At 40.5% G+C, this 19,842-nt stretch overlaps 1 protein-coding gene across 1 annotated transcript in view; it reads left to right on the plus strand.

The window, feature by feature from the left end:
• The window catches only part of LOC109464803 (calcium-binding mitochondrial carrier protein Aralar2-like), a 30,450-nt gene that overhangs the window by 3,784 nt on the left and 6,824 nt on the right, over window positions 1–19,842 (plus strand). Inside the window, exons 4-19 of the mRNA XM_019761878.1 lie at window positions 1,465–1,580; window positions 2,012–2,151; window positions 2,607–2,753; window positions 3,314–3,443; window positions 3,974–4,067; window positions 6,097–6,184; window positions 6,436–6,517; window positions 6,861–7,016; window positions 8,561–8,613; window positions 8,993–9,073; window positions 9,570–9,650; window positions 10,163–10,303; window positions 10,863–11,001; window positions 11,532–11,690; window positions 12,288–12,378; window positions 12,701–12,884. Coding sequence (XP_019617437.1) covers window positions 1,465–1,580; window positions 2,012–2,151; window positions 2,607–2,753; window positions 3,314–3,443; window positions 3,974–4,067; window positions 6,097–6,184; window positions 6,436–6,517; window positions 6,861–7,016; window positions 8,561–8,613; window positions 8,993–9,073; window positions 9,570–9,650; window positions 10,163–10,303; window positions 10,863–11,001; window positions 11,532–11,690; window positions 12,288–12,378; window positions 12,701–12,884 — 1,882 coding nt within the window. The remainder of the gene's footprint in view (window positions 1–1,464; window positions 1,581–2,011; window positions 2,152–2,606; window positions 2,754–3,313; window positions 3,444–3,973; window positions 4,068–6,096; window positions 6,185–6,435; window positions 6,518–6,860; window positions 7,017–8,560; window positions 8,614–8,992; window positions 9,074–9,569; window positions 9,651–10,162; window positions 10,304–10,862; window positions 11,002–11,531; window positions 11,691–12,287; window positions 12,379–12,700; window positions 12,885–19,842) is intronic.

Raw genomic sequence — 19,842 nt, forward strand, 5'->3', positions numbered from 1 at the left:
CACCCCCCCTCGGTCGCTTCGCTCCCTCGCCGTGATACCGCTCCCTCATGCCAGATTTTTCTAGAAAAACCCCTGCATAGGATGGCAGACAGGCTGCCAGCAAGCCTCAGCATCAGTGTGATAGTAAGTCTAAGAGAGCACAAAATTCAGAGGCATTGTTAAGATACCTGCCATTATTATTGATAGAAAAAATGATTGTAGATGATGGGTGATGCATAGAACTAGTGCTTCATCATCATTAGCTTTAGTATAATGTTCATGTATTCAATTTACCCACCACATACTATATTTTCAGCTTCAAACAACCTGGTTTTCAGGGGAGTGTACAAAATTACAAAAAGCACAGAACATAGCTAATTCAACCTTTAGATAAAAAAACACAGATAATGAAACAATTTATGTTGGGGGAAAGATGCAGAACAGGCCTACCGCATTCCCCCGACTTCAACAGTGGTTGTACAAGGTCATTTCATATTTATTGCTTCACTTGACGTAATTCGGAGTGGCTCAGTGATATCCCTATCATGTGACATCAGTCGGAAAGGTAATTGAAGTGAATCTCCAGGGATTTCTGTGGGTATTACCCTTTATATGCATGGATGAGTAAAGGTATGTACTAGTAAACGAAGGCACCATGCATACATCATGACTATATTAAACGCTGCAAACTATATATTGCTGTAAAATAAATGCATAGAGCATAGACTGATAGAGATTGATGTCTGACTAGAATAACAGTTGAATTTACTCTAAAACTTACAACAGATACCACTGAGACACCAGTTAGCTGGTAAAGGGTTTAAAAAAACATGTCTCATTGTTGTAGAACTTGACAAGTTAACTTTGCAACTGATTATTGAGATACAGATTAGACAGATAAAAACAGTTCACCACCTAAGCTGATTACATGATGGAGTCTGGTATGTACATGTAGGTATGACATTCTGGGTACATGCCAGCTAGGTTAACAGTGAAGGTTACATATATGTCAGTGCCATTTTCTAAACAGCCTCTCTACCCTGATCAGATGGCCAGGCCCTGTTTTTAGATCATGTTTAGACATAGACACCCACATATACGTGGATTGACAAGTGTTATATATGCCATAGGTCAGGCAGTATCTACATGTAGGCGCTGTCAGAATGATTTTTTTGATATACACTGTACTTGATATCAAGGTGAACAAGTACATGGTACATTTAATGATGCTGTCATCATACGACCCTTAAAGTTAGTGTGTTAAGGATCTGTACTCTTTGATTAAAATGGGGGAATGGACAGGACATGGGTAAAACCAATTTAAGTCAACTGTCAATTTTGGTCAACTGTCCACAAATGAAATAAATAGGGTCCACAATATTTGCATGAGAACATTCTTTAATACACATTGTTCATTACTAGCATTGTCGTACATTTGTATTGAATTTTCATACTTGATGTTTTTTTGCATGCTGTTTTCTGCAGGTTGATCTCGTTTGTGGAGTTCCAGGCGTTTGAGTCTCTGCTCTGCTCTCCTGATGCCCTCTACCTGCTGGCTTTTCAACTCTTCGACAGCAATGGCAATGGATACGTGTCCTATGGTAACATTAATTAAAACATTGTCTTTCTCAGCGCACTCTTATTAGAAAAACAATGTTATTGTTAACTGTAGGATATTGAGGTACAACCAGTACTGTCTCTGATTCTGCTTATTATATTCCTGCTAATATATAATGTAAACTGTGAATTGATAATTATGAATTTCAGCAAGTAAGCATACTTTATAGTGTCTAAAATTTAAGACATACATTTTTTTCTTGTTAAGAACTTCCTACATCTACCCTTTGCATATCACGTGCAGCCTTAACTTCCACCAACGAACACAAGACAGAACTTAATGTTCTTTGCTTTTAGTAAAGTTTTACTGTTTTGTTAGCATTGGATTGGATTGGACAATGCCTACTCTTTACAGTCCAACTATCTAGTAAACCAACATTTTTTCTTGTTTTCTCTTCATTTCCTGTCCACTCAGATGAGTTTAAAAGCGTGATGAGCCAGACCAGGATCCACCAGCACATACCATTTGACTGGGAGGGGGAGTTTTGTAAAATGTACTTTGGGTGGGACAAGAAGAAGGACCTCAGCTATGCAGAATTCACACAGCTGTTGCAGGCACGTGATTGGTTGTGGTTTTTATTGATAGCCAATCAGAACACCCTTGAAAGGGATTCTAAAATAGGATTGGTTACTAGTAATTTTTTGGGCACACAGCTGCTGCAGCTTTGTGATTGGTTGTTAGTAGCCAATCAGAATGCTTATAAAATGAATTCTAAAATGGGATTGGTTAATAGTTTTGTTAGCTAATTGGAATGCAGATAATTAACTAGTTAATGATGTGATTTATTCACTTTCATTACCAATTATAAGAACAATCTATTAAGAATTTACCTCTTTTGTAAAATATTTTTTCTTTATGATGGTTTTAACTGTATTTCTGTTTTTGATCATTTGAATAGAATTTTCTGGATTTTATGGTGCTAAACATATCTATTGTATCATAGATTCTGCTTGAAGATAAATATTATTACTGATATATAATGATATCTTAATATTTTCTCTCCCGATAGTCGCTTGCCTATGAACATGCGAGAGTCGCTTTTCGAGTGAGGGACAAGAACAAGAACGGTTTCATCACGGCGCTGGACTTCAGTGACATCATGATTACCGTCAGAAAACATATGCTGACACCATTTGTAGAGGAGAACTTAGTTTCTGTGAGTATACTGTATGCTGCAAAACTTTCACAGTGTCAATATTTTTGGTCACCCTATCCCATAGCATACTGATATCTGTGAGGGGAAAAAGTGATGTCGAGGATAGAAAACAGCTGCTTCTTTTAATTTATATTGAAGGCTAGTTCTAGCTTTTTATTTGTGTTACTGTACAAAAAAAAGGGACTCCTTGTTTGGGGGCTATTTCAAACGCATCAGGTATGAAGTGATGACAAGTATGTGCTAAGAAATAGCAGTTAATGTCACTATCAGACCAAGGAGGTTTTCTTCATCAGACTTATTTTCTCATCCAGAATATTTTTGTGTTGCCACAGTCTCTAAAATTGCACTTGATGCCTTTAATCTTAACAATTGCATGTTCCCGTACAGTTGGTAGGAGGGAAGCAGGTGAGTTTCCCCTACTTCACCGGGCTGAACCACCTGCTGTCCAGCATGTACTAATGTGTACATATCTGTGTCTGTATCAGTATAGCCAGTATAACCGCCCTTTGGCATAACACACCAGCTATATAACAACATGTGTGTTCCTGTATCCTGTACAGTTGGTAGGAGGGAAGCAGGTGAGTTTCCCCTACTTCACCGGGCTGAACCACCTCCTGTCCAGCATGGAGCTGGTCAAAAAGATCTACAGACAAGTGGCCGGGCACAACCCCAAGGCAGAGATCACCAGGGGTCAGTCAGACTTGCACAAATGTTTGTTTGTGTTGTAAGAAAAACAAGTTTTGTAAAACCAGCTAACATCCTTAGGCATAACATAAATCAGTTTTGTATATAGTAAGTATAAGCTGTGTAAGACTGGACTGAAAGTTTTTTATCCACCCACACCAAGAAGGACCCCTGCTCTTTTTGATAAGTGTGCTGGGATCGTGTACATGTATGTGCTCGAGGTGTGACTCTCCTCAAACATGGGACCCCCAACTTTATGGTGCACAGTGCTGAGGCCTGCAAGGGATCTGATTCTGAACCTCCAAATTCTCAGTCAATGACCCTAACCACAATACCACCTTGTCATCAGCTCACTGAAGTCTTCAATAAATGAAAAGATAAATGATTAATTGTTAAAATATACTTCTAATGCTGACTATCATACCTTAGTTCATCCCTTGCCTCCTTCAGGGGCACATTGGGCCATCACTTTTCCCAGCTTGTCTGGTTTTACAGTAATGTTTGACTTAACATCCATCTTGCATCTTCTGTTACAGAGGAGTTCCTTATAGCAGCCCAGAAGGTTTCTCAGGTAACCCCACTGGAGGTGGACATCCTGTTCCACCTGTGTGATCTCATCAACCCTACAGGGTGAGGGAACAAACTCATCCTTATTATCTAATTACTTTCTGTAACATTCTGTACTTCGATGAAGGTTAGACATCCAGGTAATATGATATGCCAAAAAGCAGTTACTCAAGCAACTCGATATGATTTTGGAAACGGTCATTTCCAAAATCATATCCAGTTGCTTGAGTAGCTGCTTTTTGGTGTATAGATTCTGTAATTTGTAAAATCCAGTGGTTATCTTCGTTTCTGTAAGACCTATCAGGGCTTGAAATACTGGTGCAATTTTGATCACGAGTGGTGCTGGAAAAATTAGTCTGGTGCAGGTTATTCTCAATGTTACCTACACCAGTGCAGGTAATTTTGTACGCAGAAGAAAGTGTTTTTTCAAGCTCTGGTTATCTAGGGAATAAATGAATGCTTGTGATTCAGAATATTCAGAGAAATTGTGAATTGTTGGCATTCCATCTTTGTCATGTTGAATACTTTAGAATGTCTGTATATTTGTGTGGGCTGTTCTTTTCCGTGTTTCTCTGTGTATGACTGCCTTTCTTGTCTGCTGTCTCTCCCTTCTGCTAACTCATGCTGTCTAGAAATATATTGACATGCGTCACAGCGTAACTTGAAATTTATGAAATTTGCAGCAGCACTAAGAACCCTTAAAAGAACAATGTCATATCTTACATGAACTTGTTTCTCCAAGCATTTCTTCAAATGGCTTCTTCACAAGTTATATTAAGAAATTCAATGCAAAAATCATGTCCATTTTGAAGCTTTTTTCCCCATTTAGACCCTTAAATGCAGTTGCAATTTATTTTCCCAATGTTCAAAACATACTAGAATACAACACGATGAGAAAAACTTATATACAAAATATAAAGTATGCTGGTGCTGGTGCCATCAAATGTGCATTATTCTTTTTGTATATCTTTCTTTCTGTTAATGTCTTCTTTATTGTTTCATTGCTAAGGGGTTAAGCAGGGTTTTTATCACAAAGATAACATGTACTTACGTAATTATCCCTTTTTGTCTTTGCACTCAATACGGAACCTCTGGTCTGACAACAGTCTTAGTACAGGGTAAGGATGGTGATTTTGTTTCCAAGGTAACCCTGGTCAGCTGGGAGAAACAACTGTCAATCATTCTGTTGGGAGAATTTTTCTTTTGATCAGCCCCCAGTCATGCATTTCATCCCAATATATATATTATATAGAAAGTTTTTTTGTGTGTCAAATTAGCAAACTTCAAGTAGTACATATGTAGTTTCACATATTTGTTTCATGTTTTGTTCCTTATTTTGATGCTAGTTTTCATGTTATTTCAATCATTGTTCATGTTACATTTCACCAAAAATGTTACCATGGCAACTCAATGATTGACAGCTGTCAATCTCAACTGATTACGGCAACCTCGAAAACTCCAAACTTCAATCTCCCTTTTGCCGATGCATATCTCTTCCCTTAGAAATGGACTTTTTTTCACCCACTTCTGTACTGTGTTTTACTATGCAGGACAGCAAGGATTTAGCATTGGGTGCCAGTTTTGTATTTTGCATGAAGAAAATTATGCTTTTATGAGTGCTGCAGAAACTAACCCAGACCACTGTGCTCGTGTTTCTGTCTCGTTTCCCCACTGCTCTGTGTATTCTTTCCTGTGGCTTGTGCTACATGTGTAGGTGTGTGTGGATTGCTCTGAGTTTCTCTGCCACTAACCCACAATTACAGCTCTGATATGTAACTCAATACAGACAAATCAAGATTAGTACATGTGTACAAAATGTATCACTACATCTACATGTGTTCACTACATGTACAAACATGCAATCATGACTGTCAATGTTCAACACTTGAATTCTGATGGAAATATGTTGATTATTATATATACAAAAGGAGCAAAGATTTGGCATGGTGATATAGTAAGCAAAAAAAATTGATAAGTAAAAAATAATTGTTTCAGAATGCTGGCGTACTGCTTATGCGGTACATGGTAAGTTATTGAATTAACTTCTTGGTGATCATACTTAATATCTACTTTTTCTTTCTTCTTTACACAGGAGAATAACATATGAGGCTATAGAGAGGATAGCACCACTAGAGGAGGGAACACTACCGTACGAAATGGTCGAAGCACAAAGGAGAAAGGTACACAACAGTACTGGCAAGACAACATTCCTAAGAACACATCTTGACAATAAATCAGATGGTATACATGTATACTTGTAAATGTATACCCCCAAAATGTTATTCACAATGTAAAACTGTTTTCAATATCTTTGAGATCATGAAGTAGAATGTTTTTTGATTAATAAGCATTAAGATTTAATGTTCAGTATAAGTGAAGTTTATTATTAAAGTGTTGTCTAATTGTATGATATTGTTTGGTTGTATTTCAGGAGGGCCCACAAGAGAACAGGGGGGTTTTAGTCCAATTTGCAGAATCAGCATATAGGTTCTTACTGGGTGGAATAGCTGGAGGTACGTATAAAGGGGGAGAACAAAGAAGATTGTGTGTGTGTATGTGTGTTGTATGCATGTGTGTGCATGTGCATGTGTGCGCATGTGCGCATATGTGTTTGTGTGTACAGGACTGTGTCTATCTGTGTGATTGTAACATGCATCTGTTGGTACAATGTATGTGTCTGGGGGTAAATGTAAGGTACAAATTGAATGTAAAATGTGTGCCTGCGTGTACAATACCCATAGTAAGTAAACATGTAAAAGGATACAGAAGAAAAGTTATTACGTAACCATGTATCACTTTTATCATGCCCTAAAACCAATGTACAAAATGTATAACCAACCCCCTCCCCTGTTCCAGGTTGCGGTGCCACGGCAGTTTACCCCATAGATTTAGTAAAAACCCGGCTGCAGAACCAGAGAAGCGGCTCCTACGTGGGAGAACTGATGTACAAGAACAGCTTCGACTGTTTCAGAAAAGTCATCAGGCACGAGGGTTTCTTCGGCCTGTATAGTGGTAAGGGAAACATTTCTTCTTTCTTTCTGTAGCAGTAGATTTTGTCATACATTGAATTGTTTACTAGTAAGGTAAGACAGGGATCGAAATAATGGGTGCATGTGCACCTTAGTGCACCCAAATCTGGATCGGTGCACCCAATTTTTGACTGTGGGTGCACCGGTGCACCTAAATATTTTTGTAGTATTAGTACGGTAAAGGTACAAAACACTGTAGTTCCAACATTGCTTTGATGGAATAAAATAATAAAAAACCTTTGATGCACTGCTTGTTTGAAATTCTTGAGATAGAATTAGATTTACTTCAGTTTTTAAAGCCCGAAAAATTATGTGTCGGCGCAGTGCCGACTTCGCGTTACCCACCAACTTCCGGATCCCGACTACAACACTGGACATGAGATCTCTTCCCTCTCGTTCCCCGGTTTCTTGATAGTCATGTGACCAAAACATCGCGAACTCGCTTCCGGAACTTTCCGACGCTTTTTGGGAGTTACCTCGGGGGCTTGTCATGTGAGAAAATGTTGTTTTCGTGCAGTTTTCGCTTGACTTCGATAATCTTCGAGGTCACATCGTCAAAACCCGGGTGTCGACAAAATTCGGCCATGAAATTCGTGGATGACAAAGCAAAACAAATATGTCGAGACAGACTTCGCTTCTACGGTTCCTTCAGCCGAGGTCCGATCGTGATGACGACGAGATGTGGCAACATCAGCCCAAGCTCTTCAGAACCCCGAAGGAAGCGATGAAGCTGGAAACCAACGGGAAACACGCCCGGACGAGCGAGAAGTGGACAGACCGTGCCGTGGGAGCGCCGAGACAGAGGGGGAGGGGGGCGGCCATGTGCTCTCGACAACATTCCCGGGCCCTCCTCCACGGCCTCCCGAGCTCCTTCCGACTGTCCAGTTCCGGGTCATCAGAGTCGGAGTCCGAAACCGAATCAACCGAGAAGTCAAGTGCAAAAAGATTGAGGCTTTGTGTGATTTTTTTTTCATTTCTAGATTTTTTTTATATTTTTTTTTCGATCTCGGCATCCTAATTTGCCCTTTTTCGGTAAGATCATTACTGTGTTATTTCCATAGCGATGCAATTTCCACTCTTGCTACGATCATTTTTAGCATTCTTTACGTGTGGAATATTAATTTGATATTAATAATATTTAACTTATTAATGTACTACTGGAAATATGTGGTGCACCCAAATTTTTTTTGGTGCACCTAATTTTTTTGGTTAGGTGCACCAGTGCACCTAATCAAAAAAATGAATTTCGATCCCTGTAAGAAGTATATCTTATTTTGTTCAGATCGGGAAATTATGCATGTCTATTGTATCTTTTATCACTGTAATATTTTCTAAACCTAGGCAACATTTCTCCTTTCTTTCTGGAACAGTAGATTTTGTCATACATTCAATTGCTTTACTAGTAAGTAGTATATCTTGTTTTGTTCTGATTGGGAAAACATTCATGTCTTATTACTGTAACTTTTATCACAGTGACTGTATCTTTGACTATTTTCTTAAACTTTGTAACAATATCATTTGACACAGGCTTAGTACCTCAACTGATGGGAGTGGCTCCAGAAAAGGCCATCAAGCTGACTGTGAGTCCTCTTTGAACTTCAACTTGTTTATTATTAACAACTTTTTAAGTGTATACATTTCCTTTCTCTACATTGTATTGCATAACCATTTTTTACAAAGCATGATATACTACACAATTAAGAAGACTTATTCCAAAAACTTCAGAAAAATTAGTAGTCCAAGACAATGTGCTTGCAAGTTGCATGCCCGTATAGTTTTATTTCTACTTTAAACATTTTCTTTAGTTTGCATTTCAATGTTTTGCATTTCTGTTTTTGTTGTTTCACTTCTCTATTTTAATGTTGTTCCTCTCAATCAATAATATTTTAAACCTGTCTTTCTTGTTTTCTTATTTCTTATTATGCCTTTCTCTTCGGGGTAACCCTATTTGCCTTGTAGATGAACGACTTTATGCGAGACAAATTCACCACCAAGGGCGGTGAGATTCCGCTTTATGGAGAGATCATAGCTGGTGGGACTGTAAGTTTGGGGGATCTGTTAAAATAAACAGCTCTGCATGTTATCTGAGACAAGAAATTCCTGCCATACACAGAATCAAAAACTTACTGCATACCAAAAGACCCGTTGGTAAAGTTTAGACATTCAGGCAATGAGATACACAAGAAAGCAGTTACTCATGCAACTGGATGTGATTTTGAAAACTGTCGAACAATTTAAGTACCATCCACTTACTTTTTGTCAGTGACTTTTCAACTACAAATTCCATTAGTCCAAGAAAAGTAGTGGATGCTACTTGAAACGTCTTGACAGTTTTCAAAATCTATCCAGTTGCTTGAGTAACTTTTTCTTGTGTATACCAAAAGGCTACTTGTATGCCTGTACTATTGTCCCCCTCAGCAAGAGTTACTAGTATTGCGTATGGCAGCAATTTCATGTCTCAGAACAGGAAAGCTGGAAGTTAAGGTACCAGTACTAACAGCACTGCTGGGGTTTTGCCTGGTGTTTATGTCCACAGGTCAATGACTTAGTACGAGACAAGTTTACTAACAAGAAGCGAGAAATAGCTCTGCCTGCAGAAATGTTGGCTGGTGGATGTGTAAGTTTTGCTGTTGCATGTTTGAGTTTGAGTGACTATTTGGCTATGTAATTATAATGTGTACAAAGGAGAAAAAAGGATCATTTAAGTTATATAATCATTATGAGAACTGTGTGGTGTGTGTAGAGTGACTAATACAGCACTTTCAGTGCAGTACTAGCCTGGGTGCCAGACCCATAGCAAAATGCTAGGGCCAGGGTTGATCAGTATTTGATCAGAGCCTAAAACTAAGGGGGCTGTGGTATAATTTCCTTGGGAGCATGTTGGCCCAGGAGCCAAGGAACTGGCCTAAATAGTCTGGCACCCATGCTAATGCACTAAACGATCAGCATGTTTTTGCTGTACTACAATCTTTTAGCTCATGTGCTTGTATAATATCACAACTTGCTGTGACAGTTGAGTGGTTTGATGTTTTTAAGTTCCAGTCAATATTTTTTTCCTGTCTAATCGCCATGTCTCTGTATGTCTATTTTCTTGTCTAATTTGTATTTCCTGACCCCCCCCCCCCCACGGGTGGCATGTGCCAGGTGATGTTCACCAACCCCCTGGAGATAGTGAAGATCAGGTTACAGGTGGCAGGAGAGATCCAGTCAGGACCCAGGGTGTCCGCGCTGAACGTGTGCAGGGAGCTGGGATTTGCAGGCCTTTATAAGGTATGTGCCATCAAGTGGCTTAGGCGTGTGTCTAGGCCAGTGGACATGGATAGGATCAAGAGGTCATGGGTTCGAATCCTGGCATTCCTGGCTAGATGCTGTGTCCCTGAGAAATTCCCTTTATATGACTTTCGTCAGTCCATCCAGCTGTAAAATGGGTGCTTGACTTCAGTTGTGGAGGTAAAAGAGAGATGAAAAGGAATGGGCTCTGCCTTTCAATACCGTGTCCTAGACACTGTGGATCAACAACCCACTGCACCTACAGCCTCAAAAAGGCTACAGCACATCCTTTACTTTTCTACCTATAAGGTCCAACTAGTCTTCTCATGAAACTGTTAATATATAGTAATGTATACTTCTTTAAGTCATGTCATTAACATAGTGTTAATCATAAAAAAGGTACAGCTGCTTTGTTGTGAAAATTTTGTGTATGATTCCTCTCTCCAGGGTGCAAGTGCTTCTTTTCTGCGTGACGTGTTATTGCTATTTATTTGTGTTTAACCCCACAGGTTGTAGCATTACAGTATTCATCTAACAGTAAAATGTTGTGTATCTGCAGGGTGCAAGTGCCTGTTTTCTGCGTGACATCCCGTTCTCTGCGATCTACTTCCCTGTCTACGCTCACGGCAAAAAGTACCTGGCCGACGAGGACGGCCATGTCAGTATTCCCTCACTGCTCATAGCTGCTACCATTGCTGGTACGTCCACACTTTTTCCCTTTTTTTCTATCTCTTAGTATTCATGTTCTTTCTTGTCTTGTGGGACAGCAAGGTTGCTTATTTGCTGACAATGTTCCAGTACTGTGTGTTGCAGAGCTGGAAATACTTTTGCAGCTAACATTGAAAATAACCCACACCAGAAACATTTTACCTGCACTGCTCAGAAGTAAGGAACCATGTATGCTACTAAAAACTGTTCAGAAGACTTTGCCATTACATTCATAGGTGGTAACACTGCTTTTATACTTCATAGGAGCAGCAAATAAGAGTCCACATAAACCTACATGTACATGTACATAATTTTTTAAACCCAGTACATGGCCCAGTGCAGGTATATTGTAGACATCAGAAATACCTGTACAGGTCTGCTTCTACCTGCACTCACTTGCATATGCAGGTCGTATTTCCATCTCTGAAAGGCAACTTATATTTCATTTTCCACTGCATCCGTTAAACAAGAGGCACAGACAACCCCCTGATCTGTTTTCCAATTTTGTCCCCCATGCCAGGTGCCCCGGCGGCATCCCTGGTCACACCTGCCGACGTGATCAAGACGAGACTCCAGGTGAAGGAACGAGAAGGCTTCACAGCCTACAAGGGTCTGTTTGACTGTGCCAGGAAAATCTGGGCTGAGGAGGGAGGCAAGGCCTTCTGGAAGGGAGCTCCTGGTGGGTTTTCACATGTTGTTTTTAATACTGTTGTACTGAAAGAGTTAGTTAACTGAGAGGGGAGGGTTCAGGGCCTACAAGGGTCTGTTCGACTGTGCCAGGAAAATCTGGGCTGAGGAGGGGGGCAAGGCCTTCTGGAAGGGAGCTCCTGGTGGGTTCACACAAGTTAATTTTAAATTTAACTGTTGTATGGGAAGCGTTCGCATTTAGATTATTGTATACTACGTAAACATAGAATACAACGTGGTGTATTCTGTATCACTCAAGGTTGCAACCCAACCGTACATTGTATGTAGCAACATCAATTCCAACATCTGATTACATTCGAATTTTCAAAAGCAACACACTAGGCAAACCTGAAACGTGTTCAAATGATTCTATGAAAGCCAATATGTCAACTATTAGTCATTTGTAGAACCCTGTGTGATACTGCTAGTGTGATCACACAGGCCAGAACACCTGTACACGTGGCCCAGGTATGACATACTAGTAAATGTCTGTATGACGACTTCCTGAGACATCAAGACGGACTATCTTAAAATTTTGGAGATGATCGATACTTGAAACCTGCCTGAATAACGTGTTGTTATCCCCCAGCCCGTATGTTCCGTTCGTGCCCCCAGTTTGGTGTGACCCTGATGGTGTACGAGGTCTTACAGAGAACGTTCTACATCGACTTTGGTGGAAGGTAAGGCTTCAGAAATACATTCATGGTGCTGTATTTTAAAGACTACCCCAGTACTCTAAAATTCATGAAATTTTGTTTCTTTTTTTTTGCTTTGTACCTGTATTTAGGTCTTCCTTACAACTAGCTTGCTTCTAAGTGAGAACCATTGACTATTATTATTAAGTACATGTACATCATCTATTGTAGGCAATTTGAAACAGATAACTTTCGTTATTTATGTATGATATAGAGTTATTATATTGTTGAAAAGATGGCACTGGATATCATGAAAACCCTTAAATTGCTTTGTGTATTATGCATGACCTTTGTACTTTACCCCCAGGCGACCTGAAGGGTCAGAGGTCAAGAAGGCCCCGAGCATCATGGATCTCCCTCCACCGAATCCGGACCACATCGGCGGCTACCGCCTCGCAGTGGCCACGTTTGCCGGCATCGAGAGAAAGTTTGGTCTCGCCCTCCCCAAGTTCACCCCCTCAGAAATTATTCAGGCTCAAGTCAAAAAGGAGGTGAGATCATGAATTTGTACCCAGAGATCTTAAAATTTAAATTTTAAGTCTAACGTAATAATAAAAAAGCATTCATCAGTATAAGTTATTAAGTGTGCATGTCAGATAGATTGTATAGTGTTTAGATATTCATGTCATTGACTTCAGAAGAATAAAGGTGCCAGAAGCTAAGACATTGCAGTAAAATTGAACAAATTCCTCTGTGTGAAATTATTTCACGAATAATTATATACTTTGATTTTTTGTGCTTAACCAGTCTATTGATGACTTTTATTTGCTTACATTCTTGTTTTATCTTCACGTTGGATTTATTGGTAAAAAAATGTCTCTTGTGTTATTCTAGGTCGGAGTTCAAGCGAGTTGAGAAGTCTCCAACAAACAGCACAACCAAGCAGCGGAATTATCGATATCAAGTGACCTTTGACCACTTCTATCCCACAATGCAGCACAGTAACGCTTCAAGGCACTGCATTGTGGGAATCGGTCACATGACAGCGCTTTTCTCAGTCGATTTGATGAAATGGCCTGGGGGGGGGGGTAATGTTGACATAATTTTTCTTGTCGTTATGTTTGGATAATCAGTCAGGGTTTCTCCATAACATTACAATACGTAGGAAAAATAATGATTTTTGGGATTACTCCATTCATATTTTCCCAATAGTACCTCAATCATAGAAAGGCAATAAAAAACATGGTTTGTGAAAAAAATGTCTCCATGACAAATATAGAAAGGCAAACAATTCAGGAAAACAAGATGAAAACAGGAGGAAACTTGACTATAGAAAAGGCGATTTGTATCAATTAAAGTTAATATATCACTGGACTGAAATGTGGTATTCTTTAGTATCTACTTGACATGCAGGGATCTACCAGCACGTCGGCAGAACGTACTGCACCTGCGCAGAACCCCGTATTTTCGTGTTTTTCGTTGGGTTTTTGGTCAACGTTGCATCAGAATTTTGCCTGCTGCAGAGGGTATTCTTTCTGACATAACATTTGGAAACTACTGTCGAAATGCTAACCTTATATGAGCGAATACAACCTTATATGAGACATTCTGCTGAAGTGCTATGTACTACAATACATTACGGGTTTTGTGCAGGTGCAGTACGTTCTGCCGACATGCTGGATCTACCAAATGTGGTTTGACTTATAGCAGAGTTCTCACCAGGATTTTTCGCAGTGTAAAGTTCAGGTACAGAAGGGTAACTTTCTGCTGTGCAAGCCACACATCCAGTCCCAAAGACATAAACCACAGTAGGGGATTCGCCCTTAAAAGATTTTGAAACTCACAACCCTCGGAGACACTATTTCCTGGTCTATGATGGGCAAATTTTGTGTTATGTAAGAGACAAATTTTCTGTTATGTTTCCCCTGTGTTAAAGCTTCAAATTGATGTCAAATTTTAATTTGTTGGAAGATTTGTAGGTTCTCCCAAGATTTGTAGGTTCTCCCAGGGTTCTCCCAAAAAAGAAACACACCTATGCTGCTCACAAGGGGGCTAAATCACAGCATAGGGGGTCCAAATCACAGTTTAGGGGGGCCTTACAATAAAACAGTTAGTTGAGAACACTGCATGTGACTAAACATACAGTAAACCGGTGAAGGGCAAGCTATCCACTTTCTATTAACTTATGCTGTAAAAATGATCACTTTTTAGTTAATCCCAACAAATAACGGTTTACCATTGCTGAACAAGTACAGGCCTTTGAAAGACATATCCTCATTGCTAATACATAGTAAATTGTATTAAAGTTGGGGTTAACGTTTACATATTAGTACGGGCACATGTATAGAGTATACCATTTGTTGAAGGGTTGTTACGACTTTCTTGGTGCCCACTGTACGTATGTTAAGCACAAACCAGGATGCAGTGATTTTCAGTACTGTATAAAGTTATACAATATGGCTACCTTTGATTGATAGTACAATGAAAAGATGAAGACTTCTTAAAATGTATAGTTGAAATTGAAAATATGGAAAATAAAAGTGCAAATTACAACATTGTTGATTGAGAAGATGATTATTTTTTCATTCAAGCACATGTTAATTAACGTTTAATCATCATAATGACACTGGTAACGTTATAGGGTACTTCTGTTCTATTCTCTCTGTCCTATATAAGTAAATTGGCCAGACAGAAAACATGCTAGATGACCAATCCCCCTGCCATGTTATCTATTTCAATTTCTACTCTTTCCAGCCGCTTCGCGAAGCTTGGTAGAGGCTAGCCTCCTGTGTTAGATAAGTGAAAGTTCATAGTTCAATAGTGACTCATCATATATGAGACCTCACCTGTTGCCTTCAACTTTAGTCTAGATGCGTTCTTTTATTTTAGATTTTTTATAAAAATTAATTTAGATGCTTTTGTCTTTTTTTTTTATTCCAACATGTAATCACCAGACGTGGTGACGACACACTCAAGTTTTATCAACTTATATTAATGCCGCCACCAACACAGGGAACAAATACATGACAGGACAATACTCATTTTCACCTGAGCGAAGTGAGGAAAGTCGTGTTAAGTGCCATTCCCAAGGGCACAATATCGGTGGCATGTCAGGACTCGAACCCGGGACCTCTTGGTTCCGAGTCGCGCACTCTGCCGCACCCCACCTTCAACCTTCCAAAACGGATCAGAGCTTTGACGCAAAAGTTAAGCCGCTAGCTGGTTGAGTTTCTAGCCTGGCTAAAATCGCGTCCCTAGCGACTACCCCACCCGACAGTTGCCGGCCCCGAGACGTCAGGTGTCCATTCTTCCTCTCAACCCCTTAACCTGCACTGCACAATGTGCCGACCTGAACATAGAGCCATAAAGGGGGTAAACCATTAATCATCTAGAGGGGAGGTGGTAAAGATCAGTGCTATTTGCCGTATTTTATCAGTGTCAATCTAAACACAAATTTCAGTAAAAATCATCTTATTGGTTTTCTCCTTTACTCTTCTTCATACACAAATAGTAGATGTAAACGTTAAGTGCTTGGAGGACAAAGCGCGAGTGAAATGGTACGTCCAGTGTAAACACAACGCCCCTTCAGGACCTAACAGTCATAGCCAGGACACCCAAAGGTTGAGTCGCCGACATGCCGGGCCTATCCACGCCTGTTTTAGCCGTTCTTCTGGCGGTTTTTATCCTGAGTGTAGCGGGAACACCCAGCACGGACGAAGCTGCAGCGACAGAGTGGTTAGAGTGGTACAACACTCGGGCTCAGGATGTCTACTACAAGAGTTCGGTCGCCTCCTGGGCCTACAACACAAACATCACAGACGAAACGCAGCAGAGACAGGTAAGTTTAAAGCATATCCTTTTCCAAAACTCCCACGCGATGACTGAATTTAGAACAGATTTAGTAGCAGGATGATGCAATTGTACAAGTGTGATGTTACTATTTCCGTCCTTTTGTGTTTCCGTTTTGGAGGTTCTATCCGTGAAAGTCCCAACCGTACACGTATATTTGTCAGGATATTTGTATAATTGCTAAGTGAAGCGAACAATCCATTTCTAAATGCCAAATCTGAACGGCATTATAGCATAGACAACAGCATTATACAGTACCACCTCAGTTAATACTCCCCATGGACATTGCTATATAAGATCGCACCACTTTTTAATATCTATAAGAGTAGGGGTCCTTCCCGGTGTGAGTGGTTCAAACCTTACAGTCCCATATGGCCAGGCCCGGGGTCGCATTGAAGTCACCCGAGTTAGCGCCGAATGGCAGCCGCTCCAGACACTGGCGATTCAGTCTCATCAAATTCAAGCTCCTCAAAATTTTGCCCTAGGCTTCAAGGAGATAGTAGCCGGTCCGCTCAATAACAAAAACAGTCATGGGCAGGGTTGGAGGGGGGTGGCAGACACTCGCCTTGACCCGAACCTGTTGAGTACCGTGTAACCAAATCCACCTGTTCAGTCAAAAACTGTCTTCTATTTTTCTTGGCCGGGTTTTAGGTTTTCTCATGATTTTGGCTGTCAAACTGTCCTGATGTAGTCTAGAGGTTTCAAACCTGCTAAAAGAAACAAACAAACCCACAAAGGTACTTTACCTGCCACGCCTACTGTTTAAATATTCTTCCCAACATTGGGACAAGGTTTTGCTGGGTAACGTCTTAGCAGAGGTCGTTGCTACTATTATATAAAGGCATGATAAATCATTTACTAGGCTATATGAATAGCGAAGTCTCCATTTAAAAGTCATTATTGACACAACAGCCGTTGCAAACGAGTTTTGTATTACCGTGCCCATGACATTGCTTTGACACGCCAGTGTCTCCGATTGCACCATCCGGGCTGAATTTGTGAGCCTGTTTTTCTCTCCCTTTTGTGACTGTCACAAACATATCAGAAATGAAGTTAAGGCTCGGACTTTGAAGAAAACAAATAAAGAACAATGAAGGAAGCCATTTACATCAGGGCCCATCACCCTACATTGAACCGCGACGGGGGCCGACATCGTCTACCAGATACCTTTGACCCAGTGTTGAAAGCTTCACTGGGTCAGTCTACTAGTCTACTGAGGAAGACCAGAGTGACTGGTCGAAAGCTCTAGGTGAGAGAATTTTTTGTGTTGGACCAAAAGTTTTAACTTTAAACAAATAAAGAACAAATGTCGACTGAACGAAATGCCGAAGGACAGCATAGAATTAGAAGAAACATTATGCACCAACCCTCAACAGTATGAAAAACGCACCGCCCCTTGACACGAGTGCCCCCTTCCCTATGATCCTTCCTGACACTCCCCTAAGGTTTTGCCCTCATGAGGACAGCCCATCTCATTTCGGGGTACATTTTTCCGTGATCCAGGTTAAAATCGATTGAAGGTCATATTAGATGTGGTCATTGCTTTGGAAAATCGTTCAACTAACTGTGAAGGAATTTTCTGCGCCAATGACCGTGCCTTTTAGAGTAGAAGATTTGCAACAACCTTTATACCATAAGTGCCCTGTTTGTAATGGTTTAGCGATAACGAGACTGAATTGAGGTACAGTAAGCCAATGATTCTAGAAACACATTAAAGTGGTTTTGTATGGCTAGTCAAAGTTTTAAAACATGATGAAATTCCTTTCGTCAATTTCACACTAATCTTTTAAAGTTTGATGCAATACATAGGCACAGATGACAGACAGGTATACCACTTTGCCTAGCTAGCTATAGACCTACATTCAAGTGGCTACATATGCTTGTTTGAATTGCTGGAATTATTAAGGATCTGTCTTGTACACGCGGGGATCGGCTTTTAAGTCTACGGAATTTTCCCACTAACGCTTGTAAGCTGTATATGTAAGATTCATTGAGCAGTACAAATAAATAGGAATGTTCAAAAACACGTCAAAAATGAGTCGAAGCCTAACTCCGTTAGAGGGTATTGAAGAGTGCCCCTTGTCAGCTATCCTGTGTACCTGTCAACACTCTAGGACTATTATTCCAGGAGGATCTACCTGTTTCTGAAGGACCTGTTTTAACCTATCTACATGAGAAGAGAACATCGAAACCTAAGCCTTTGATTGGAGAGTAAGGCCACGCCGATTTAATTTTATGGATAACATCCTCTGAAGACCCCCAAACTAGTGCGCGCGGGCGAATAAAAAAAATTCCGGCAAAAAATAAAAATGCTACTAAACCACAGGAATACAAAGCTGGTATTGTGAATTTGCGGCAGTACTTAGCAACGTATACGACATGCTGGCTTTTTGCGGCATTTATGAATCGGTACTGTACTTATGTACTGAGTTCTTGAGTCGCGGAGCTTCGAATTCGATAGCCTGGGTGCTCGGCTCCGTATTGTCGCTAACTACCATGGACTACCCAGGCCTAGAGCCAGGCTAGAGCCTCGGTGGACCTTTTTTTTTTTTTTGAGGGCGACAGGCGAAAATCAATGCGCGCGCGGATGTCATCCATAAAATTAAGTCAGTGTGGCCTAATGGTCCCCTCGGGATTACCGTACTTTTCCCTGCACCTGTATCATGTTAGAACCGTACCCGTCTCTGCCAGACGTCCATGGTGAACTCTAATCTTTTGTACTTGAACTTAACCGTCGTTAGGCGATACACAGAGGGTTTCCTGTTGCAGTTTGGCGCATCCCGTGTAACTGTTGTTGCTATCTTTGCAAGGCTTAGCCTCCTGTGTAGACTTCTAGTAGGATCAGAAGAAAAGTGCGGGAACTGTCAATATATACAATTATAGGGTCAGCGCTTGTTTGTATGAGTGGCTAAAGCGCGGGTATCCCAATAAAATATCGAAATTTTTTTTCGAGGAGGGTTTGCTTGTTCGGGGCAGTGCTGTATCAAAGAGAGTGGCAGACATAGCCTCCTATGTTATCGCAACTGTATCTGTGACATTGAGAAACAAGTTGTGGACATAACGATATCACCATAGATAACCTAATAAAACACTGTAAAGTGCCACCAGAAATCCAGTCGTTCCGTATCGCCTGTATATATCTCAAACGGTTCTTGTAGAGCAACAGTGGGTTATCTTACCTGTACACGTTGCTGAGCTACTAACAGCCAGTTAATGCCAGTGTAAACAACGTCACGAACCCCCAACTAACCTTATCAGATATGACTGTTACTTATAGTTGACTTTTGGAGGCCGTAGGGGTAATGGGCTGTTTATTCACTATGTCTAGGGCACAGTATTGGAAGACCTTCTCTCTCACTTCACCGCCTTTCACCTCACCAAGGTCGTAGGCCGGTACCCATTTTAGAACTGGGAGAACTTCTGAAGTGCGGAAAGAAGTCCCTTTCCCAAGGACACAACGTCTAGACACGAATGCACACATTGCCGCTAATATAATAGACTATTCACATTATATCTCCGTTACAAATAGTCCAGTCTTAGTAGCATTAATTTTGGTTTTAGCATTAATTTTAGTTTTGGCTTATTTCTGGTATTTTTAAGGCTTTTTTTATCGGGCCTTCTTTTTTGTACTCAGGTACCCTTTTTTTTACGCCACCACTG

Source organism: Branchiostoma belcheri, unplaced genomic scaffold (genome assembly GCF_001625305.1).
Source record: "Branchiostoma belcheri isolate BF01 breed outbred unplaced genomic scaffold, Haploidv18h27 scaffold141, whole genome shotgun sequence".
NCBI lineage: Eukaryota > Metazoa > Chordata > Leptocardii > Amphioxiformes > Branchiostomatidae > Branchiostoma > Branchiostoma belcheri.